Source organism: Felis catus, chromosome D3, assembly GCF_018350175.1.
Source record: "Felis catus isolate Fca126 chromosome D3, F.catus_Fca126_mat1.0, whole genome shotgun sequence".
Taxonomy (NCBI): Eukaryota; Metazoa; Chordata; class Mammalia; order Carnivora; family Felidae; genus Felis; species Felis catus.
In genome coordinates this window covers 69,879,368-69,903,708 of record NC_058379.1, presented here as the reverse complement: position 1 = coordinate 69,903,708, position 24,341 = coordinate 69,879,368, and the positions used below count along the sequence as shown (strand labels likewise).

Here is a 24,341-nt window from a genome sequence, read left to right as displayed (position 1 = left end):
TCATCACATATCTGTGTGTGTGTGTGTGTGTGTATCCTATTGCTTCTAGAACTCTGGAGAACACCGACTAAAACACACATAGCCAGTCTCCCCAACTGTGAAAGAGAAAAAAACATCCTAAACGCTTGCAATCCAACCACCCATTTTCCATGACAACTCTCGACTTGCTTACACGTTATCATCTTTTTCATCTCAATATACTTTTATTACAATATCATTACAGGTTGATGTTTATAAATTGGTTTACACTGCATGTATTTCAGGTAAGCTGTTTCCAACAACATATGGGAAAGCAGAATCATCACAGGGAGGGGCTGCCTACAAATCCAACTTTTGCCTGTTCGCTAAAATGCCATTGATAGAATTTTGACATTCACGACCTTTAATTCTAATGAGCCTGTGTACTCTTGACCTTATCTTCTCGACCTTTTTCTTCCCTAATCATGTCTGTACCTATCTTATTGGGGTCTACAGCACTGTCACTAAACACAAAAACAAAACCTGAACATTTTTTAATTCCGTTACATGCCTAGCACAGAGGCTCATATGGTAGGGGGTTACCCATGTGCTGAAAGAAAGTGAATTTGGGACACCTGGGCAGCTCATTCAGTTAAGCGTCCAGCTCTTGATTTTGGCTTAGGTCATGATCTCATGGTTCATGGGATGGAGACCCACACTGGGCTCTGTGCTGTCAGCATGGAGCCTGCTTGGGATTCTCTCTCTCCCTCTCTCTCTGCCCCTCTGTACTCTCTCTCAAAATAAGTAAACTTAAAAAAAAAAAAAAAAAAAAAGAGGAGTGCCTGGGTGGCTCATTCTGTTTGGTGGCTCACTCTTGATCTTGGCTCAGGTCATAATCTGTTTGTGAGATCAAGCCCCATGTCAGGCTCTGTGCTGACAGCGTGGAGCCTGCTTGGGATTCTTTCCCTTTCTCTCTGCCTCTCCCCTAAAATAAATAAATTTTATTTATTCAAATAAATAAAAACTTAAAAATATATACCTGGAAAAAATATTTAAGAAAAGAAAGTGAATTTTAAAATACATATGCTTTATTTACTAAAAAGTTTCATTTTTATAGTCAAGCAGAAAAGAAAATAAGAAAAGCAAAGAGTTATATATAAAGAAATTACATATAAGGAAACTATAGGAGTGGCCTCTATACCCGACTCTTGGCCAGTTCTAGAGCTCAGGAGGACTTCAGGTTATAACGTATCGGGTAAGGCCTCCCCCTCGGACCTCGGAGAGCCTCCGGCAGTGTCGTAAGATATTCAGTATTACATGAAACCGCTTGTCAGCTTTCAAAGTTGTGAACTCCTTTATGTCCGCTTCCACTATAAAATAATGACCTGAAAAATAAAGATATTTGTGCCAATTTTCACGAGGACAACTTTCAAGATGAATCTTTAATGTGGTACAATGTGAATATGAATAACATTAATCATTTTTACTATTAGGCAACTGGAGTGAGATGCGGTATTCTTGCTGAAACAATCATTGTTCAACTGCAGTTGCACAATGTTTGTGGTAGCATTTTAGAAATGCACTCATCTGGTGGTACCCACTTTCCAAGAGGGAATATAGTATAGTGGTTGAAAGAATGAAACCCCCGTAGCTCTATCCCTTAACTGGCTGACCTTGGGCAAGTATCTTAAGTTCCTTTTGCCTAATCTGCAAAATGGGAGTAATGGTACATACCTTGTAAGATGTGAGGACTAAAGCTCTCAGTACACTATCTGGTACATGTTAAGTGCTATGTAAGTATGACCAAGTGTTCTTCATTACTATTCTAATTCTGAAAACCCTGGGTATAGTTTCATAATAGACTCTAAAGCCATGTTTCTCAGCCTCGGAACTACAGACGTTTCTTTTCTGTGGAAGCTGTCTTGAGCACTGTACTAAAGTGTACTTTAACAGCATCTGTAGTCTCTAGATGCCAGTAGCACCCCAACCCTAGTTGTAACCACCAAAAATATCTCCAGAGATGGTAAAAATGTTCCTTAGTGGGAAAGGCACCCCTGGCTGAGAACTACCTCTCTAGATTTAGAATTTTCTAGAATAAGTTTTGTTTCTCATGAGTTAGTTACATTCCAAACGGCTGACGTGCACACATACATATATATGCTATCATTTTTACCTTTGGTATCCTTTGTTTCTTCATCAATAAATCTGTGATAGAGATTTCTGGCCACAGAACTCATAGACTTCTTCGGCTGATATAGGATCTTGTATTTACTAACTATTGCCTTGTTGATTTCTTTAATAACATCATTAATTTGACAATAAGTTAAGCGGGATTTCATGTACCTGCAAATAAGTATATGATTCATTTTTTAAAAGAATCATTATACAAAATCATTTTCTTTGAAAAACATTTATGATGACTTTATACAGTAGCAGCTATTAGAACTCTTTATGCCAAAAAAAATGTATATCAACTTCCAAATAAACCACACATCTCAACAATTGAAAAATTAAAGACATACCACAACGTATCAGTTGCTTATCTTCCCTACTTGCACCTAGATATATTAACCTCCATTACCTACAGAAATAATACTACAATTTAAAATAAGGTCTCAAATACTGATTCAAATGGACTGGTAACTGCAAGCCAGAGGTTTAAACATTTTTAAATGTTTGTGAGCAACGGAAAGAAAAATTTAAATATTAATAAATTACTCACACCACTCTAGTTTTCTGCAAACTTATCTGTTCTGAGAAAGAAAGAAAAAGAAAGGAGGAGGAGGAGGAGGAGGAGGAGGAGGAGGAGGAGGAGGAGGAAGGAAGATGCGCAACAAAGGCCACAACAGAGATGGCAATTCCCATCAGGACACAGAGCGGATCGCACAGGATGATGGCAGAGAAGAGGGCTGGGGGTGAGTCAGAGGACGGACTCCACCCCACTGAGCACTGGTCTTTCTCTAAATCTACTCTTCCAATCCCTTCTCCCCCTTGCTATGCTCCCCGTCACCTATAGTCTTAGAACATAAAAACAGGAGACTTGATTTCTCCGTATACACCAAAACCCAAACCCAATGATCTGCCTCAATTCTTCCCTTCAACAAAATGTGGGTTCATTATGTGAAACACTGCCCTTCTCTTCTCTCCAAAGGGACAGATTTCTTTCTTTCTTTTTTTTAAATGTCCATTTGTTTTTGACAGCAAGAGACAGAGCGCGAGCTGGGGAAGGTCGGTGAGAGGGAGACACAGAATCCAAAGCAGGCTCCGGACTCTGAGCTGTCAGCACAGAGCCCGACGTGGGGCTCGAACTCATGCCACAAGATCATGACCTGAGCCAAAGTTAGACACTTAACCAACTGAGCCACCCAGGTGCCCCCAAGGGGGCAGATTTCTAATCAAAACTTACTTAATATAAAATAATACATGAATATGTTTAAAGGAAAATGTTCATATAGATCAAAACACATTTTCATTGTTCTTTTCTAAATTCATTTTTGCTGTTGTTGTTTCTAACCACAATTCCCACAAACTGTTGATCCCACAAACTACCCCCCCCCCGTCCAAAATAATTCCTTTAAATCCTCTGAACTATCACCTTAATTTCCTCAATACCTGTCCCCCCTCTTCTGCCAATGTTCTCCACTTTAACTCCACCCTCAGTATTAACTTTTTAAAGATAAATAAATGAAAGCCCCATGCCTGGAATACATTCTTCCTTACCCCAATCTTCCAAGTCCTCTCATTCACTAAATATCCCCTTAGTTTAAAAATGAATACTCTGGGCGCCTGGATGGCTCAGTCAGTTGAGTGTCCGACTTTGGCTCAGGTCACGATCTCATTAATTTGTGAGTTTGAGCCCCACATCAGGCTCTGCGCTGACAGCATAGAGCCTGCTTGGATCCTCTGTTTCCCTCTCTCTGTGTCCCTCCCCTGCTCTCTCTCTCTCAAAAAATAAACATTAAAAAAAAACACAAAACTCTACCATGCCTATTCCGATTTCCTTCATCTCTTCATGGAAGCATTTTCTAAAAACCCATCTACTCTACTGATCCTCACACACATTTGCTTTTCCCTTTAGCTCAGCTAATGAGCAACAAAAATAACAATTTAAAAAACTGAATAGCGCCAAACAGAATTATCATGAAAATGAAGCAATCATAAAAAGAAATGACTGACCAAAAAAAAAAAAAAAAGATTAAAGAGAAAGGTCAGTCTCATTTTGATGAAATGTAATACAACTATTAAAACCCAAGTTTACAAGAATAGCTAACAATGGCAAAATGCTCATGATAAAAAAGGAAGTAAGTGGTATTTACTGTATAACTACATTGTTGTCATAACAATCAGAAACAACCTATTATATACGTGAAATTAAATAAATATCCGGGTGGCCGAATTACAGAGGAGTTATTTTCTGACATCAAATATTTTCTAACACGTATTATTTGTATAATAGAAACGTAGTAAGAAATGCAGTAATATAGAGCCAAGAAATTAAGCAAAGCCCTGGAACTACATTAGTTTAAAAACATGAGGTTCCATGACGGGCTCTCCATTATTGTCCTCTGTAAAGAGCAAAGACCTTCCTCCAGGGAAGTTATCTGGTCTTACTCGCCCCTGTATTCTCCTCAGTGACCCAGGGCCTGGAACGAGCATGTGGCAGAAGTTGAGGAACAAACAGAAACCAAACACAACACTTGCCATTCCAATTCTCACACCTACGCAGCACGCTTTCCTTAAAAGTACAGCGAAACTGAGGCTACTTCTAAATTTTTTTTTTTTAACGTTTATTTATTTTTGAGACAGAGAGAGACAGAGCATGAACGGGGGAGGCACAGAGAGAGAGAGGGAGACACAGAATCCGAAGCAGGCTCCAGGCTCTGAGACATCAGCCCAGAGCCCGACGTGGGGCTCGAACTCACGGACCGCGAGATCGTGACCTGAGCTGAAGTCGGACACTTAACCGCCTGAGCCACCCAGGCGCCCCCTGAGGCTACTTCTAAAATGTAACTGGATAAATCTCTATCACAAAATGGTCCTGGAACTCAGCAACAGACTGACCCATCTCTGGATCTCGCTATGAAAAGGTTTGACAACTAAATAAAAAACGATTTTAAGCATCTTCAAGAGACTTCCTGCATTTTCCTAGTACAATGTTAAGACTATTTTAGAAAAAAATCAATATTTGAACACAGAATACTATGAATATAATCAAGCTTTATGATTTAAACAATCATGTACGTCGACCATTAAAGAGTTGAATGTTAAAATTTATCTTAAATACTTACGCTGGAATGCCATTAAACTCATCGGAAGTTATAAATGACATTTCTTTAATACTTCTTTGTTCTTTTGGGTGCTTCTTTGTGGGTGCAGGTTCCTCAACTTTGACTGGTTCTCCAGGGTCAACATCTGGCACATTAACACTAGGGAACAGAGATGCACACAGTTGTACAAGTGATGATCAGAATTCTGCGGCATACTAGAAAGTTTTCCCAACTGAAAATACTCAGTAACAAATACAAGATTCGTCTCGTGATTGTTTTAGTCATTTTTTGCTGCCCCGACTCCTATGGTTCATGAAGATCTGAATAGTGAAGAGAACACTGAAAAATTAAATCCCCAAATCTTCAGTAATAGAATTATATTTATATACCCCAAACATGGTGCATGCAGTAAATATGCTAACCATCTTCACCAGTCATTCCTCTGGCTCCTCAAGGCAGTATGTGCAAAGCTGAACTTATCTTAACCTCTCAACAGCTTCTCTTCCTGACTCCCTATTTCTGGATGTAGAAGCATTAATCACCTTCTACTTCTATTTTTCTAATTTATCCCATTGGTTGCTAGTATCAGTCCCTGCCTGTTGCAGACTCATTTTAGTTGCCAGCAATGAGCATGGAACTCTTGGATTCAGTCCTACCCAAATTTTGGAGTCAGTGAGAAGCCTAATATAGCTCCTACCCCACTAGCAAAGAGTCTAGAAATAGGCTGTAGCTTCTGGGTTATTTAGCTGCCAGGGAAGGAACAGACCCTTGTTTCTAGCAGCAAATGAAGCCATACTGGCTCAACTGTTCCAAAAAAGAAATGGGTTATAGGAAAGAGGAGATCGAACCCAGGAGTGAGTGAAGGGAATCCCAAGAAAGACAGGGAAGTGAGACCCCAAGATGACAGCTGAGCACCAGACACAGGGCAACCAGGCCTGACTGAGATGGTAAGACTGAGGATGGCCGTGTTGTGTGTTGTCAAGATGAAGATGCTCAATGCTATGGTCCCATCAACCTTATATGAGTGTTAACGTGAGACATCATGGTGAGGTTGGCTGACTTTTCTCTGTGCTTATCTTCACCAGGTGCTAAGGAAGCTCATGATTTCTCCTTCATGCCCTGCTGTGAGTATCAGCTGAAAAGAACCATTTCCACCTGCAGAAATGTTCTGCTTTGACTTTGGCTGAAAACTGAAACTAAGCCATAGCGAAGTCAGAAGAAAAGTCCTCCTATTCCCCAGACCATATTCCTGCTGGATATCCAACATCTAGTTCACACGACCATCCTGGCAGATCTCCTGTGATGACCTGTGATCCTAGCATTCATTCATGACCTTGCCCATCACTTTCTCCTTGTAGGGAAATCGCAGGGCACCCTGACCATGCCAGGAACTCTGTTGAGCTTATCTTCTTCTGGAGAACTCCAGCCATCAGCAGAAATGTGGCTCTTCTACATAGCAAGGCTCATGCCTTCCTTTAAGTTTTTCAAATTTAAACAGTATATTGTTTATAGAAACACTCAGGTAAGAGTATGATTATCATAAACACCAGGATGACTACCTCTTTGACAGAGGAAGGGTCTGCAAGGGAAGAAGGGTTGTAAGGTACCAGGAATATCCTATTTCTTAATCTGACTGGTAGATACACTGATGTTTGTTTATTCTTCTTCTTTAATTTGCACAAATAATGCTTTAGTCACTTCCTGTGTGTGTGTACATATATATATTTCAAAAGTTAAAAAATTTTAAGTTATCCACGGCGTGTACTTGGAACCCTGGAAGAAGAATCCAGAAGCCTAGAGAGGTGGAGGTGGTGGAACCCTGGAAGGGCAAAACACAGGAGCTCTCAAATCACACAGACAAATGATGATGGGAGATGGCATTCAGAGCCAGGCAATGAGAGAAGGGAGGCCAGGGACAGACAAAATCTTGCAGGGACAGCAGCTTGGCTGAGGGCTACAGAGAGCAAGACAGGCTGAAGGCACGGAGTTCCCGTCCCGGTGATGGGTGGAAGGCAGCAGGCATGACGGGTGGGTAACAAAGAACCAGTCAGTTGAGCCTTGGACACGCACAGTTGGAGAGAACAGCTCATTTATCAAGCTCCCAGCAAGCAATTAAAAGAGCAGAACCAGAGGTCACGTCAAGGCTGGAGTTGGACATTCGAGAGCATTAACAGTGGTGTAAGGTAAGCGTAAGCAAAACTCAGCAAAACTCAGCTGTAATTTAAAGGAGGGCAGCCAAGTCAGAGACGCGGGACAACAAAGCACCGTGGCAGAGCAACAAACAGAATTTCAGGAACAGAGAGACAGAGAGATAAAATCTGAGAAGAAGGATCAGGGCTCAAGGGGGATTTCTTGATGAGTTTCCTAAGTGTGGTAGTAATAGCAGCCCAGAGCCAGGCTCAGGTCAGGGGCTCTGCGGCAAAGGGGAGGCGCAAGCATATACAGGCAGGGAACACAGCGGGGACACGAGTTTGAGGGGAAAAGCGAAGCCAAGTTTTTGGTTCCTTCGGCTGTTTTTAAGATGGGACGTGTATGAATCTTATTTTTACCCTAAGACAATGGTTCTCAGGAGAGAGACTGTCCCCCAGAAGACATATGGCAATGTCTGGAGACATTTCTCATTGTCACAACTGGCCGGGGGCGGTGAGGGCGCCACTGACGCGTAGTTGGTAGGTAGAGATCAGGGTTGCTACTGAACAGCCTCACTATCCTCATAACAAAAAATCATCTAGCTAAGAAGGCAACACAGCCGAAGTTGACAAACTCTGCTCTAAGGGAAAGAAATGAGAAAAAGTAGGAAAAAAGAGCCTAGCGGACACTCACCCGTGGGAAAGAGGGACGACATCGTCCAGAGGCAGCAGGATAAGACTGGGGCAGACAAAGCGAAACACTATTTCCAGTGTAAGTGACAACAACACTAACACTAACATAATCACTAACAAAATCACAAGCACATGAAAACGCAAAAAAGAGCTGAGGTGTTTAACAGTTTTACAAATGCAGACAGGAAAAATAATTATAAATACACTTACAAGTTCTGGGTTACTGTTACTTGAGGCAAATGGGGAGGAATGTTTTCTTTGAGATGTTCCACATCTTTATAATCCTCTTCGAGAGATGCACAGAGTTCCTAAAATTTAAAAAATGCTCCCCAATAAGCGGCTGTCCTGCCTGTGTGTGTTTTAAGACATTTTAAAGAACACAAAAGATTCAACCACAATCACCATGACTGGGAGTGTTCAGAACACAGAAGAGGTGGAAAAGCACAGGTAGCAGCAATATTTTTTTAAGAACCCTTTGGTTTCTAGAGCTGTTTTTGGATGGCAACATTGTATCTTTCTCTACTGTTTTTTTGTTTTTTGTTTTCAGAGAAAACTGCTATAATCACATTACAACAGCTAGGGTTGACATTCAACTTCAGCCTTGGCAAGCAACTAAAAAATGCATGAAGGATTTATGTTTGTCATTCCGGTAAATTGCCTTTGTTGACTTAGCAAACCTTCCCTGGTGTTATCTGTGCAACAGCACCAGGGTGACAATGCATGCCTGGAACGCATGTACGAGAAGCTACACAGAACGATTTCCACTGCTGACCTGCATAATTCTCTAGCTTAATGGAAATTTCCACTGGATCATAATTGCTTGTGTTTGTTTTGTGTTGTCTTTATTTTACCTTTCACTAGAACTTGAGGCTATGAACTCATGCAAATGTAATAAGAAAAATACTCTACACCTTAGGAGCCCTGTCATCTGACTCTCAATCAAAACATGAACAAAAATTCTACGTAGGCTTCACTTCTAAATTTAACATTCACTAGACACACACTTAACTTTGGGTACTCCCAGGCAGGTTAGAACTGAAACCAATATTGGTTTGTTTTGAATTTACAGGACATCTCTCTTTCAAAGAGCCAAATGATGCTCAAGCCACTAATTTCATTTCAACTAATAGTAGGATAGGCATATTCATGCCCATTCCTATGAAAAATCTTTACAGAGCTTAAGGATTATGAGGCTGAAAGGGTCCATAGAGGCCCCTGTTCACTCCCACCGAACACATCAATGGCTCTCAAAGCTTGAGGCAATGATGGACAAATTTGAGTATTTTCTCAGAAGTATACAAGCACTTTCACTAGCTTAGTCAATTAGAAAGCTTATTTAGAACAAAATGGTGTGTGAGTGGGGCTCAAGTTTTTCTTGAGAATCCTTGTATTACATTTTATAGAACAGAGAAATGCAGAATGGAAGGAACCTAAGAAATAGTTCAGTATGCCCCATTAATTTCCAAATGAGGACAACAAGACCCCAAGGCGTAAGATGGCTTTCTCAGCATGGCAGAGGGTGCTAAGGGCAGCCAGAGTGAGAATCCACATCTCCTCACCCCAGGGCTAGTGTTCCTTCCACACCACTCTATCAGATCATTTGTTTCAATTAAAGCTACCAAGAATTATTCAGGAAATCTTCCTTTTTAGTAAAGTTCAACTTCAAGAAGAAAGAAACACCTGTGGAGTTCTGGAGTCCTTTATATTAATACAATGTAAATGACATTCTATACCATTAATAATAATTTACAAATCTAAGAACATTTGAAAGTACCCTTCAGAATTCCCTGGATTAGGCAATTTGTATTTATTGCCCTTTTGTTTCTTTACTGAAAAAAATGTTACCTTGAGTGAATGGTTGGTTTGTTCTTGATACTGAATTTCCAATTCCAATTTATTTAGAAGTTCATTTACTACAATGATCTCATCTCCTATTTTATCTAATGTAGTCTTCAAGGTAGGTTCCTGACCTATCAATAAACAAAGATAAAATGGCAAATAAAATATATAGAAGACTATTAACAAAACTGTACTCTTTAACTCAACTGTACCCAATTAAACTCTTGGACCAGAGCTTTACTTTAGATAGAGATGCTTAGGGGAAGAGAAAGGACTATTGTTTCAACCCTAGGACCTGTCTCCATGGATAATCTTAAGATCTCATTTCTAAGTAATTGGAAGAGAAGGAAGGGAGAGGTAAGTACAAAGCGTCCCCCGAGTCTTCTGTTTCTGGCAAATTCTTCCACCATAATAAAACACTTAGAAATGTTAGATAAAAGAAACACCCTTCTACATGCATAGCTGAGCTTTCATGAGAATAAGGTAAATCCCCAAGGGCTTCAACATGAAGGCAGACACACAGACTAGGCAGTGTGTGTGAGTCAGTGTTGCAACAGCCCTGACTGGGGGTGCAGAGGAAACCTGGGGAGAGAAGGCTGCCAGTCTCAGCAACCTAACACATTTGGTTTTAATGGGGATAAGAGCCAAGGCTTTGGGACTTCAAAGCACAGGGTGTTAGAAGTTAGAATCCCAAATGAGGCTTCTTCATGGGATATATCTTCAGCGAAAGTGTAAACCTTAGAGTTCTAATCACTGGCCAGAGAGAGAAGCTGATGTTTTGGACTGGCCCTCAGGGATGTGTGGAAAATGGGGGAGAGCTTCTCTTCAGAATTTGTTAATAGCGGCTTGGGATTCACTTGGGTTTGAAATTCACATTTACACTATCCACACTATTCACTAAGCAGAAAAAGTAAGATAAAAAGTCACAGGCTAGTAATCAGTCTGGGGTACTTGAAAGAAACAAACACCAGACATCTGTAAAGTAGCATGCTCTCGTATTCCCAACCCCACCTCCTGGCACCTCTCTCTAGCTCCATAGATTTGAGGATGGGAAAGCTAGAGTCTCCTCCTGCCTAGAAATAAAAGAAGTAATAAAAAAAATTTTTTTAAGAACAGATCAAAGGCACAAAAGAAAAACTATTCTCATAATCAAATCTTTCCATCTTTACTTCTAGTAACCAATGAAATACACATAAACAAAAGCATAATTAGGGAGGCAGGAAAAAAAAATAAACAAAAGCACAATTCGACCCTATCTGTAGATTATGAAAGCAGAAGAGTGAAATGGTCAGAAGATTCAAGGCCTAAAGTCAGAGATGCCAGTACCTACTTTAAGGTTACTATGAAGATAAGTGAAAAAGTACATGTAAGATGAGTTGAACACTGTGCCTGGAATCTAGTAAAACATTCAGTAAATGCTAACCCCTACTCATCATTATAATGACAAACAACATATAATTCTACCTAATAGAGCAATGCTAATTGCATTAGGTTCATAACAACTAGAAGAAATTAGTAAGTAAAAGAGTATTGATGTCTCTACCAAGATTAATTTCAGGGGATTAAATAACTAGTTTCGATACACTGGTATCTCCAATAACTTTTAGTCATTCAGGGCCTTATCTACTGATTTGTAGAAATATAATCAACTGAGCAAATACGCTACTTTTGATAGTAGTAATCTAGTACATTACAGCAGTCAAAAAACGTGTGGCAAACAAGTTACTGGGCTCTATTAAATAAGCTATGGAACCAGAAAGTCAAATTATTCTTCCCACATACACATGATGGTTACCCAGTATGTAGTAATCTAATAGGTCACATTGCTTCGGTCAGGTCTCATGCTTTGGTGGGGTCATTTGAATTCAAGGTTTAATAGCTTTATAGATCTCCAAATTTTAGGTGTTTATCCCACAATAATCACGCCTCCAGAAAGAGATTCTAAACAAGTTATTAACACACACAAAACCAAGCAAACAAAAGGTTTAAATTATCAATTCATACTACAAACTACAGAAAAGTTCACCACGATGGTGCCAGTTCTATCTGAACTCTGCCTATCAGTAAACCTTAAGCTTGCCCAGAGTGGACTGGGGAGCTCATAATTTTTATAAATAACATCTTCCCAGACTTAACAAAGATCACCTATTTCTTTGCACTGTCCCTGCCACATCCTTTCAGCACTTCAACACATTCTGGAAGATGGTTCCAACCTCCAAGTTTCCTGACCTTAAAAAACTGGACATTTTCAATTGTTTGCTAGTCATACACACGGAGAAGCTTCCTCCAAAGTAGACTGTGAGATGGGTTATGGGCTATTTCTACCTCTGTGGGTGTTTTCCACTTCTATATTTCTCCCTTACCTTTCAGTATCTCCATTTAGCTTTAGAACCACAAATGCCCCATAACCTTCAAATCTTACTATTGTGCCTTGTGTATCTCAAAAAAACATAAGCAATTAAGTCTAATTAATATCCAGTTCGTTGTTCAATATAACTGGCATTTTAGTACTCTCTGCAATAGTCAAAATATTAATGCTGGAGTGCTTCAAAAAACCACTACTCAAAAAGTTCAAATTACTGGTCACTTAACTAGGTAGGTGTAAGATATTGAAAGTGGAACAATAATTAAAATGCATTATCTATGTATAACATCAGTGAAATCTGTTCTACTTACCACAGTTTCTTAATGACAGCATTCTTTTAATATTGCCAATTTTTTCATTAATATGAGAGCATAACTGTTCCAGGTCTGAGGAGGCCATCCTTTAAGCCTCTGAAGAAACAAACAAACAAACAACCATATTTACCAAGAAAAGGCCAAATTTCTGTTCACTTTCAAAATCCAATAATGGTAAATACCCATTTCTTGAAAAGAAAGTACAAAAACTCAATTTCTTTTAATTTTATAAAATTCAGCTTCTAAACACAGTCCAGTACCTGTCTCTGAGCCTTCTGTAATCAACGCATCCCAAACCAAAGTACACGGAATTTACGGGGACAAATGCACTGTTTACATATAATGACAACGTTGAGATCTTCTTTAAAAATGCAAAGTACACATGACTTTTAAGAAAAAACACAGTTAAGTACACAGAAGTAGGTCCAAGTAAGCATGTCTTCCATGCTGTGGGGGTCTGGCGCTTTACGGTTTGGGGTCCATAAGGAGGCAGAGGGAGGGGAAGGAAGGGAGTCAGTTAATCACTCGCTCCGAGGATAGGACAGAGTATCTAAAGCAACCACTCCAGCTAACCGAGCGGTGGAAAGACAAGGCCGGCTCCACGGCTCCGCCCGGCTGCCCCGCTCCCGCACTCCGCCCCAGGAATGCCTATCGCCGGCTCCCGAGGGCACGACCCCCAATTCCAACCTCGCGAGGGTCCGGGAGCAAAGCGCCCACTCGCTGCGGGTTTCCGAGCCGCCGAGCCCTTGAGTCTCCTCTCGGCCAGAAGCCCAAGATCGCGAGACGCGACTCAGAGAGCGAAATTCAAAGCGCCCGCCAGGATCCGGCGCCGCGCAGGCGCACCTCGGCGTTCCCGGAACGCGGGCTTAAAGACAGTTCGAGTTACGGCGCCTTCCGGGGCCGCCCCTGAGCGGGGGGAAAGGGCGGGGAAAGGGCGGGGAAAGGGCGGGGAAAGGGCGGGGCTGAGTGGGCTTTGAAGCGCCCGGCTGCCTGGGCCACTGCTCCTCCTAGCGCAGGCGGTGAGGCGTGATCCCTGGCCGTCACCACCCACCGGCCAGTGGCCGCGAGCTCAAACAGTGAGTGTCCAAGCTGGCTGCACGTTAAAATCACCAAGGGCAGCTTTTACAAATTCTAATTCCATTGAAATCAGGCGCTCTGGAAGAGGGGCACACTCCCTGATATTTTAAAAAGCACCCCAGATAACTCCAAAAAGCACCCAAGTTTGTGAACTTAGAGACGGGGAGGGACCTTGTCCTCATAGAGTTTACAGCCTCTGTGAGCGCGAATACACATTTAAGATAAAAAAGGTTAGGGGCGCCTGGGTGGCTCAGTCGGTTGGGCGTCTGACTTCAGCTCATGTCATGATCTCGCGATCGTGAGTTCGAGCCCCGCGTCGGGCTCTGTGCTGACAGCTCAGAGCCTGCAGCCTGTTTCAGATTCTGCGTCTCCCTCTCTCTATGACCTAACCCCATTCGTGCTCTGTCTCTCTCTGTCTCAAAAATGAATAAACGTTAAAAAATGTAAAAAAATATAAAAAAGGTTAATTATCCCTGTTGAAAAAAAAAAAAAAAAAAAAAGGGAAAGTATCCCGGAGCTGGTGTGGCATCTCCACAGTCATCAACTATGCAGATTCCTTCTAACTTTTGGCACCACCCTCCACAGCGTCATGCATTCTGGTCTTCAGGTTGTCTGTGAAGCAAGATGACCCTGCCAATTCCTTCCTCAGGTCTTGGTCTAAGGCAGCAGAAAAGAGACAAGGGTCACATTCATGGAAGCTACACCCAATGGCTTCTATCTGATTTCACAGGTCATTCACATTTGCAAGCAAGACTGGAAGAAAAAAATCATCAAAAAGTTTTTTGATTTAGATAGTTACATTGCATCCTGAACCATGTAGGGGTTCTGCTTGTAAGGGAGAAGGAGAGCATAGGTTCTGGATAGGCACATAGCAGCCTCGGCCATTTCTACTTACTACTTTTAAAAATCTCTGAGGGAAAATTTCAAACTTATAAAGTTAGAATTGAAGATAACGAACCCCATGCTCAACCCATCACCCCAGCTTCAACCATTATTAATTTATCTCAAATTTTTTTCATCTGTACCTCCGGTCCTCTTACCTTTTACCTACTGGAATATTTTGTTTATTTTTTATTATTACTATTTTTATTTTAGAGAAAGCATGCAAATGGGGGAGAGGGGCAGTGGGAAAGAGAGAGGGAGAGAGAGAGAATCCCAAGCATGCTCCACACTCAGTGCAGAGCCCTACTTGGGACTCAATCCCATGACCCTGGGATCATGACCTGAGCCAAAATCTAGAGTTTGGCTGACTCAGCTACCCAGGACCCCTGGAATATTTTGAAGCAAATCTCAAATATTATATCTTTCCATCCAAAACATCTACAGATTTATCTCCCGAAAATAGAAACTCTTTAAAAATTACCATGTTAGCATGATCACACATAAGTATTTTAACAATTATTTCTGAATACCAAATATCCAATGTTCAATCCCCTGATTATATCATCATTTATTTTTAAACTTTCGTTTGTTTGAATTAGAATCCAAATAAGAATCACACGTTGTTATTTGGTTGATACATTTTTAACGTTTCTTTTAATTTTGACATACCTACTTATCTAAGGCTAAGTCATTTAACAGGAACAAAGCCTTTCATTGTAGGAATAAATGTAAGACCTCAAATGTCAATATTCTAAGAAAAATAACACAGTAACACAAATTCACCCTGTAGCATCAAGAACAAACATTATCAGATTATTTCCCATGAAAAAATAAATAGGAAGATGAGAGCATAAAGGCACTGAATTCAAGAGGAGAGGGGGGGAAATGTGGAAAAAATATAGAAATGAGTAACTGGATTACACTGCCTAGTTCATATATCTTTCTAAGACAGGATTATTTGTCAAGACAGAAACTCAAGCCAAACTGACTTAAGCAAGAAAAAAAAGACTTCATTTGGCTTATAAAACAATAAAGGGTACATGTGTAGGTCTTAAGTTACAGCTGGAGCCAGAAATTCAAACATTTTATTAAAGAACCACCTCTATCTCTCAGTTCTGCATTCCTCTGGGCTGATTCCATTCCCAGGCAGCCTTTTCCCTATGGTGACCGCTGGTACCTCTAGACTCAGACTCTAATAGGTTAGCAGTTCTTGCTTTCCTATGGAATGTAGCAAAATCATTGGTCTAATTTGAGTCATCTGCCCAGTCTTAAACTAAGCAGCCTGTTTAGGGGGGTGGAATGGTCAGGTTGGCCACATATCCTGGAGCTGGGAGTTAGGATAATCCTACCCACAACACAGGGTCTGAGAGTCGGACAGAAATGGTTTCTGGAATGTAATTTTACAGACAAGGATGAGGAAATTGGGAGGGGTTGTTTTGAACAAAAGTTTGTTGGAGAAAAACAAGAGTTTCTCATTGGCTGAGTTGCAGAGGGAATTGATTTTTTGTAGGGGATGCAATGTACATCTTTCTCTGTTGGGGTCTGTAATTGATTATTCCTTCTTATTGATGATTCTTCTGCTGGGGTCTATAATTGACAACTCTTCCTATAATTGACATGGAATGGTAAGGCTCCTTCTAGTCTCCTGATTCCATGTCAGAGAGGTTTCCCTTTATTTTTATATGAGCAAGATAGAAGAAATTGCTGGACTGGTCCTTGCAAGAAATATAAGCAAGAGTAAAAGCAATGTGAACTCTAGTCTTCAGGGAAAAATAATAACAATGATAACATCAATAAGCTTTTAGTGGGTACTTAGTCTAATTCAGGCATTTTGCACAGATTATCCTATTTAATCTTTGTAATAAACATGAATACTTACAATTATGATCTGTAATTTACAGATGAGGAACTGAGGATTATAATCACGTACTTGCACAAGTGAGTATCTCAGAGCCTGTCCTCTTTTGATGAAACTCCGTTACCTCTTGGAACCAAAAGGGTCTTTCACTCACCCCCGTGTTTTATGTTTTGAACCTAAAGACTTCCATCATTGTTTCATTCTCTCATGCCATGCATATTCCACACGTGCAATTCTGGATTATTTATGAATTCTAAGTGTTTGATACTCAACTGACTTTGACAGAAAATACTTTTCTTTGTACTTTTTGTACTTCCTTTTTGTCCTTTTCTTGCAGCGAGGGGTCAAGTTTAATTTATTTCTGGATGTCCCCAAGTCAGAATCAACTAAGATCCTCATTGTAGAATAAAGATCAAAATCTCTTTAAGCAATAGGACTCTGCGCTTCTGGGAAGCTGGAGAAATATTTAACCCTCTGGTTTTAACGGTGGATAGTGACCAATAAGTTTGGGGACAGCTTCATAGCTCTACTTCCTGAAGAGGGAAAGCTCCCAGTGTAATAGACGGGGTGCATTCTGAGATACCTCACAGATCAGAGATAGGTCTGACCCTTTGGGGAGTTATAACATTCAAGGCAGATTGTGTTTTTACATTCCCTGCTAAACTACGCTCCTTTATCTTGTTCTTAAGTCATTTTCCAACTGACAATATTAAAACCCAAGGCGTATACTCATTACACAGTTCTCATGGGGACCATTTCTCAATTCTCATCGCCTGTCAGAGCAGCTGAGGTGAATCAGCCCAGAAAATCAAACTCCTCACTTTTACAATGTTTCATACCCTAAAATGATTTATGCCTCTTGGTGGCATTTTTTTGGTTTTGTTTGTTTGTTTGTTTGTTTGTTTGGTCGAGGGGTTTTTTTTTTAAACCAGAGAGAAAAAGAGAAAGAAAAAAGCTTACACTTTTCCCCTAGTGTTCTCTCCTCATTTTATGGAGTCTTTATCCAGTGTGTGCTTTTTTAGTGTTATACTTAGAGCCCCAATTTCCGGGCCACCAGGGTGTCTCTTACAAAGACTCAGAGGGATGTAGTATGATTAGAGGCAGGGAAGGAAAGTCACTAGCATGAAAACTACACACACACTTCTCTCTCTGAGAGAATTCCACCCATTAGTGAGAAAGAGGAAGACGGGGGGAAAAAATATCAAGAGACCTTTAGGTAGTCCCAGCTCAGTCATTAACTAGCTCTGTGAACTTGAGGAGTAGATGACTTCTGACATCATGCTCAGCTCAAAGCATTAGGGTTTGTTCCTTTTGAGAAGTATTTCCTGGGGAGCCTGGGTGGCTTAGTCAGTCAAGCACCCTACTTCTGGTTTCATCTCAGGTCATGATCTCATGGTCGTGGGATTGAGCCCTGAGTCAAGCTCTGTGCTGGGCATGGAGCCTGCTTAAAATTTTCTCTCTCCTTCTTCCTCTGCCTCTTCCCCACTCGCACGCATATGTGTTCTCTCTCTCTCTCTGTCTCTCAAAAAGAAAAAAAAAAAAAAGGAATTCCCTCTTCCTGTGACCTGCTTTTAAATATAAACATGACAAGGTGGAGAGTAATAGACTTTTAAGTTAAAAGGGAGAATTAAGACTGACCCACATTTTGCTTTCCCTACTTCTTAACAAATGTCCCCCAAATAAGTTTTTTTTTAAATCCTTGCCTCCCAAAAAATCATTAATAATTGGCAATAAACAGAGATAATGTAAGGTAATAAACTTCAAAAACTGATGTCAAGGAGGGAAGTAGAAGATTCTGGAGCAAAGTGGAAAGGCAGAGGCCTGACTCCTCACCACACCACCACCTGAAACCATATTGGAAAACCCACAAATCTAAGAATTGCGAGCAATCTGAAGATTACCAACTGAGGGATAGCCTTTCTTTCCTCCCTATTCTTGGCAATCACTCCGTCTCTGAGTCCAGTTTCCCATTGGGAAATGACCCAAAGGTTGAGCGTGTTCCCCAAAGGGATGGACTATTCGTTGAAACTGCAAAAAGCAGAACAATGGCTCGGTGCATTTAACAATGAAAATGACAAAGTGGGGGAGGCAAGGAAGGAGGAAATCATGCAAGGAATGGTAAAGAAAATGATCTATAGGAATACGTAAAGGAATAGCAAGACATTTTATATCTCTGTGAATTGTATATATACTAATTAAAAATAAGACTTCATCAGGAAGAGAGTAAAGAGAAACAAAAGAAAATGATAAAAAGGAGAGCTTCAGACTGAAAAATATAAATTGAGGGGTGCCTGCGTGGCTCAGTTTGTTAAGTGTCTGACTTTGGCTTAGGTCATGGTGTCACGGTTTGTGAGCTCGAGACCCACATCTGGCTTTGCCCTCACAGCTCAGAGCCTGGAGCCGGCTTCGGATTCTGTGTCTCCCTCTCTCTCTGCCCCTCTCCTGCTCATGTGTGCTCACTCTCTCTCTCTTAAAACCATACACACACACACACACACACACACACACACACTTATTAAAAAATTAGTGGTTTCCCTAGAATTTGCAATATACTATAATATTTGTGGAGCTAAAAAAATTTTTTTTAATGTTTATTTATTTTTGAGAGACAGAGACAGAGCATGAGCAGGGGAGGGGCAGAGAGAGAGGGAGACACAGAATCTGAAGCAGACTCCAGTTTCCACCTGGAGGGGCACCTGGGTGGTAAGTTGGTTAAGTGACCAACTCTTGATTTAGGTTCCGGTCATGATCTCACACTAATAGAATTGAGCCCTGCGTTAGGCTCTACCCTGAGCTTTGAGCCTGCTTGGGATTCTCTCTCTCCCTCTCCCTTTGCCCCTCCCCCTCCCCCTCTCAAAATAAATAAATAAACATTTAAAAAATATACGTATATACATATAAATTGAGGGGCCAAAAAACACGATTACAGAATTAATACACTGAATTACAAATAGCAAGGAATAGAAGAGACACCTTTGGAAATCAAGTTAAGAGAAAACCTTAAGATGATCAGAGTGCATGCAGTTGAAAAAAAAAAGAAATTAATGAAAACACAGAGAAGCCCACAGAAACAGCAGATAGAAATGATCCAACATGAGGATAATTTGTGTCCTAAATGCAAAGTAACCCCCATAATGGCCAGAAGATTTAATAAAGGTGATTACCCAGAAAAAAAAAATTGAGCTTCTAGGTGGAGATGCACACCACACTCAAAGAAAAGTTATTAAGGGACGCTTTACAACTGTAAATATCAGAGGTAAGTTATTCCACCTTAAGGATAAAGAAAGAATACTTCAACCATTCAGGTGAAAAGCGAATTGACTACAAGAAAGAAAAAAAAATCAGGCTGGCTGGCTGGCCTCCAACAACGGTACAGTAGCATTCCTCCCCCCATATTCTTTTTTTTGAAAAATTTCAGCCATACAAAAAAATGGAAAGAATTGAACAGCAAACATTCATATACCCTTCACTTAAATTCTTCAAATTGAAACATTTGCAATTTTTTCCTTCCTATATATCTGTACATACACAGTGGTGGTTTTAAAACTCCACAAATATAGAACCTGGAGCCTGCTTCAGATTGTGTCTCCCTCTCTCTCTGCCCCTCCCCCACTCATGCTCTGTCTCTGTCTCTCAAATAAACATTAAAAAAAATTTTTTAGCCCCACAAATATTATAGTATATTGCAAATTCTAGGGAAACCACTAATTTTTTTATGAAAGAAGTATAACTGTTTACCAATAAAAAATGCTCAGGGCACCTGGGTGGCCCAGGTTGAGGGGCAGAGAGAGAGGGAGAAAGAGAGAATCCCAAGCAGGCCCCACATTGTCAGTGCACTGGGCTCAATTCCATGAACCTTGAGATCACAACCTGAGCTGAAATCAAGGGTAGGACACTTGACCCACTGAGCCACCCAGGCACCCCATGGGCTATAAAGTACACCTTCAACAATTTAGAAGACTACAAGTGGTACAAAGTATATTTTTAGACTACAATGGAATTAAACTCTTAAAAGTCGTATCTCGAAATTGAGTCACATTGTTGGGTTAGGGCTTCAACATACGAATTTTGAGGGGACACGACTCACTATATCGTACACACACACACACATTTTCAACTATGAGAGGCTAACTTATGTCTCTGGCTTCTAGAGTCTAGCATTTTAACGCAACAGAATGTGTCCATGTAATAAAAGAATAAGGTGAGAAGTTCAGCGGCCTGTTGAGGGGAAGGGACAAGGACGCAAATAAAAAACTTAATATTTTTTCAATAATATTAAGAAGGAAATCTTTCTTCCTTCTACCTCACATATTCTAGAGGATGGTTGTTGCACTTGGGGGGCATAAAATACCCAACCCAAACAATAACAAGGTATAAACAGCCCCTTGAATCCTGACTGGTTGTGGCTAAGCTGACCTCAAGAGAGACTCAGAGCTGACTAGAAATTGGAGCACCAGTTTCTACTAAAAGAAAAGGAGGACGAGATGTATTAATAGAGCAGCTTTATAGTACAAAATCGCCCCAGTTTTCCACAGAGATTGTATGTTACTGTTTTCTGCCATATGCTTAGTTCACACAAAGAAAAGAGTAAACGCACTACATAATCAATGCCTTGACAAAAATAAGACGGAAAAAAACCTGGGTAATTTGAGGAGAATTTAATCAAAGGGACTGCTTGAAATACATGGCAGAGTTTTCAGAAGGTGACAATTGATGGTGCAGTTCCCTGGGGTTTATAACCTTAAGGAACAGTTATTATCTCTAAATGTGAAGACTTAAAGTCACATGAGTTTGGGGAGGCAGCTCTGTGGAAGCGGCCACCTGGCAGGAGCTGTGACCTCTGGTTGGGTTCAGAGCACCCCTGTCAGAAACTCAACAGGAAGGAAGCTAGGAGAATAAATATCTGCCCGTATTCTCCTCCCACCTGTGGGTCTTCTTCTGATAACCCCTACTTCCATTGGCTGGACCCATCCTGAAGCCAGGAGGCAAAGGGAACTCTTGAAGCAGTCCATATAGGTCAGGCTCCCTCAGTCCAGGACTGGGTGGACAATCACGGAGAGTGGACCTTGAGGAGAAGGCAACTAACACGTACACTTAGGTCGTGGCTTTCACATATCGATATACTTTGAATTTGGTAAAATATTTCTTAGAACAGAGCATCAGTACTTTATGTATAAATATTTGAGATCAAGTATTATAAGTCACAAAGACCATATCTTTTGACAGAGACTTTTCCCAAAACATTGAACACGTAAAGGACACTGTTATATTCATATTTATAAACTGGGCCGTTTCCAATTCTCGAGGCAGAGAACAGCAAGCCTTGCCAAATTTTCTAGAATCAATTAATTGCAGAAATACCTGCCAGTCAGATCTCTACTAATGGGTCACAGGAAAACCAGAAAGAACTGTTTGTATACCATTTATATAGATGTGTTCATTTTGCTTAATATGTTCTAATCTTCTAGAACTAAGGTGTTTTTCTTGCTTACCTTCTGCAAGTTCTTCTCCTTAAAAAAAACTTAGCAATAAAAATGAAAACTCAAGGAGTGCCTGACTGGCTCAGTTAGTTAAGCATCAGACTCTGGCTCAGGTCATGATCTCATAGTTTGTGAGTTCAGGCCCTGCATTGGGCTCCATGCTGACAGCTCAGACCCTGGAGCCTGCTTCGATTTCTGTGTCTCCCTCTCTCTCTCTCTGCCCCTCCCCTGCTCATGCTCTCTCTCTCTCTCTCTCAAAAATAAATTAACATTAAAAAAAATTTTTTAATGAAAACTCAATTAGAATTTCATTTTATTAACTGTCATCATGATGTCCAAATCTGTATAATGAGGTGATTTCCATATTTTGGAAAATTCTATCTGTGTAGATATGACCAAGCAAACAGAGTATGCTTCTATGTCTTGTGTAAGCCTTAAAGCTAAATTAATAATAATTCATGTATTTCAAAGATGCTTATAAGATTTTAGATCTTTACATCAAAGATTGATCAGACCTCATTAGAACACTCCCAGGATTTACTATATCTCCCAGACCTCCAAATAAACTTCCCAGATAATTTAGGAAATGGTTGAATTACATCAGAAATCTCTCACATGATGTTAAATTACTGTTATAGCAGAGGGGACAAACCCAAGCACAGATTTATCCTCCCAGTAGCTATTGACGTTTGAGAGAAATGGAGGCTGCCTAGAAGGGTTCTGAGCCGCAAACAACTCCCCAGAGCCTAGCCGCACTCATAGGAAGCAACACAATCATGCCAGCTCAGATGTGCCCATGCCACAGTGGTGCCTACAGCAGCAAAGTTCAATCCTTCCCCTGTCCACAGCTTAGCGGTTCCATGCACATTCTGCAGGTGAGTGGCTCAGCTCTTCCCTCATCACACCTCAGTGAAGCTGCTCCCAGGACCTACACTGGCCCATTTTCTTCTCTGCCAGACATGGGTCCCTATACCCCACTGCCAGACCATGCACTTCCCCTTAATGCCTGGGCCCAGCTCCCTGCCCCACTTCACACGATGCATTTCCACACTACCTGCCCCGTTGCCTGTCGGAGCAACAATCCCCACCATCCATCAGGCTCCATGGGTCTTGCCCAGCTCTTGGTTATGCCCTTCCATCCATGGCAGCTATGGAATGGTAACAGCACCCTTCTCTGTACTGACTGCCTCATGCTTATTGTTCATCAAAATAGGCTGGTGATTCAGCTCATGGAAGGCCAAATCAGAATTCAACTGTGCACGGGCCCCTCCCCCAATTCGGATGTTGAAGTCCTAACCACCACTACCTCAGGATGTGACCTCATTTGGAAATGGGGTCTTTAAAGGGCTAATCAAGTTAAACTGAGGCCAATAGGTGGGTACTAATCCAATATGCCTGATGTCTTTATTAAAAGGGGATATTTGGACACAGAGATACAGATGAAGGGAAGACACGGTAAAGACGCAGGGGGAGTACAGGCCAAAGAGAAGGAAGCGTGGGACAGAACCTTCCCTCACAGCCCTCAGAAGGTACCAATGCTGCCAGCACCTTGGTCTTGGACTTCCATCCTCCAGAACTGTGAGACAACAAACTTCTGTCATTTACGCCACCTACTCTGTGGCACTTTGTTACAGTGGGCCTAGCAAACCAATATAGGATATACTGCTACACCGGGCTCTGGATTTACTGATTCATTACGACGAAACCGGGCTCTTCCCGGTGATATTGTTTTGTTTTGTTTTGTTTCTTAATGTTTACTTATTTTTGAGAGAGAGAGAGAGAGAGAGAGACAGAGACAGAGACAGAGCATGAGTGGGGGAGAAGCAGATTGAGAGGGAGACACAGAATCCAAAACAGGCTCCAGGCTCTGAGCTGTCAGCACAGAGCCCGACGCGGGGCTCAAACTCACAGACCGCGAGATCATGACCTGAGCCGCCGGACAGCTCAACTGACTGAGCCACCCAGGCGCCCCTTGTTTTATTTTTTTAAACCATGAGCTCTAAAAGAAACGTTGTTTTGTTCAATATATTCGGTTTAAAAAATGGTGAGAGTGTTCATTTAATTTTTATGTAGGTCCTTAAGAGTTAAGCTTTGAGTGGAGAAGTTTTGTTCCTTGATGATGCAAAAAGGCTGAGATTTTTACCGTAAAAAAGAATGCTTGACCTGTGTTTGGTATCCATAAGGCTTCGGCAAATCAAAGTTTTAGTCAGAACAGCGTATAGTTGCTGTCTTCTTCAAAGTCGGTAAAGCAAATGTTTGCTTTGCTGAAACGCTGGTTGGAAGGCGCCTCTGCCATGTCGCCACTAGATGGCAGGGCAGCAGCGTTCTTCCTGAGGCCACAGGGAAACCAGAGGCAAATTCAGGCCTGCTGGGAAAGTTTGCGAAGATAGACCAAAAAGTTTAGTTTTAGTTACTTTTTAGCTTATCTTCATAAACTTCACTGTCTTCTTTCTCAGCACTTGCTTTTTCTTTTATAAAA

The 24,341-nt window shown here is 41.1% G+C and overlaps 1 protein-coding gene and 1 long non-coding RNA gene across 3 annotated transcripts; one reads left to right on the top strand and one right to left on the bottom strand.

The window, feature by feature from the left end:
* Positions 1-1,024: 1,024 nt before the first annotated feature.
* Positions 1,025-13,421, bottom strand: SKA1 (spindle and kinetochore associated complex subunit 1). Of its 2 annotated transcripts, none has more exons than XM_006938908.5 (7): positions 13,253-13,421; positions 12,563-12,661; positions 9,893-10,017; positions 8,258-8,355; positions 5,247-5,384; positions 2,132-2,301; positions 1,025-1,343 (listed from the first exon to the last, which is right to left on the bottom strand). In XM_006938908.5, the coding sequence occupies exons 2-7, from the start codon at positions 12,648-12,650 to the stop codon at positions 1,195-1,197; spliced, it is 768 nt and encodes a 255-aa protein (XP_006938970.1). In that variant the 5' UTR covers positions 12,651-12,661; positions 13,253-13,421; the 3' UTR covers positions 1,025-1,194. The 2 variants fall into 2 exon arrangements, with proteins under 2 accessions (XP_006938970.1, XP_023097761.1); XM_023241993.2 differs by lacking the exon at positions 13,253-13,421 and adding an exon at positions 12,826-12,951.
* Positions 13,422-13,525: 104 nt separating this feature from the next.
* On the top strand, positions 13,526-23,695 carry LOC109493061. The gene is made up of 3 exons (XR_002147085.2): positions 13,526-13,641; positions 16,426-16,462; positions 23,277-23,695. It is a non-coding gene; the product is annotated as an uncharacterized LOC109493061 (long non-coding RNA).
* The last annotated feature ends 646 nt before the right edge of the window (positions 23,696-24,341 follow it).

What these genes read in the sequence shown, in the direction of transcription:
- SKA1 (XM_006938908.5), bottom strand. Translation starts at nt 12,650, where the DNA reads ATGGCCTCCTCAGACCTGGAACAGTTATGCTCTCATATTAATGAAAAA. An exon ending in GCTGTCATTAAGAAACTGTG is followed by an intron (nt 10,018 to 12,562) that starts GTAAGTAGAACA and finishes GTTTATTGATAG; the next exon opens with GTCAGGAACCTACCTTGAAG. An exon ending in AGAAACAAAGGATACCAAAG is followed by an intron (nt 1,344 to 2,131) that starts GTAAAAATGATA and finishes TTTATTTTTCAG; the next exon opens with GTCATTATTTTATAGTGGAA.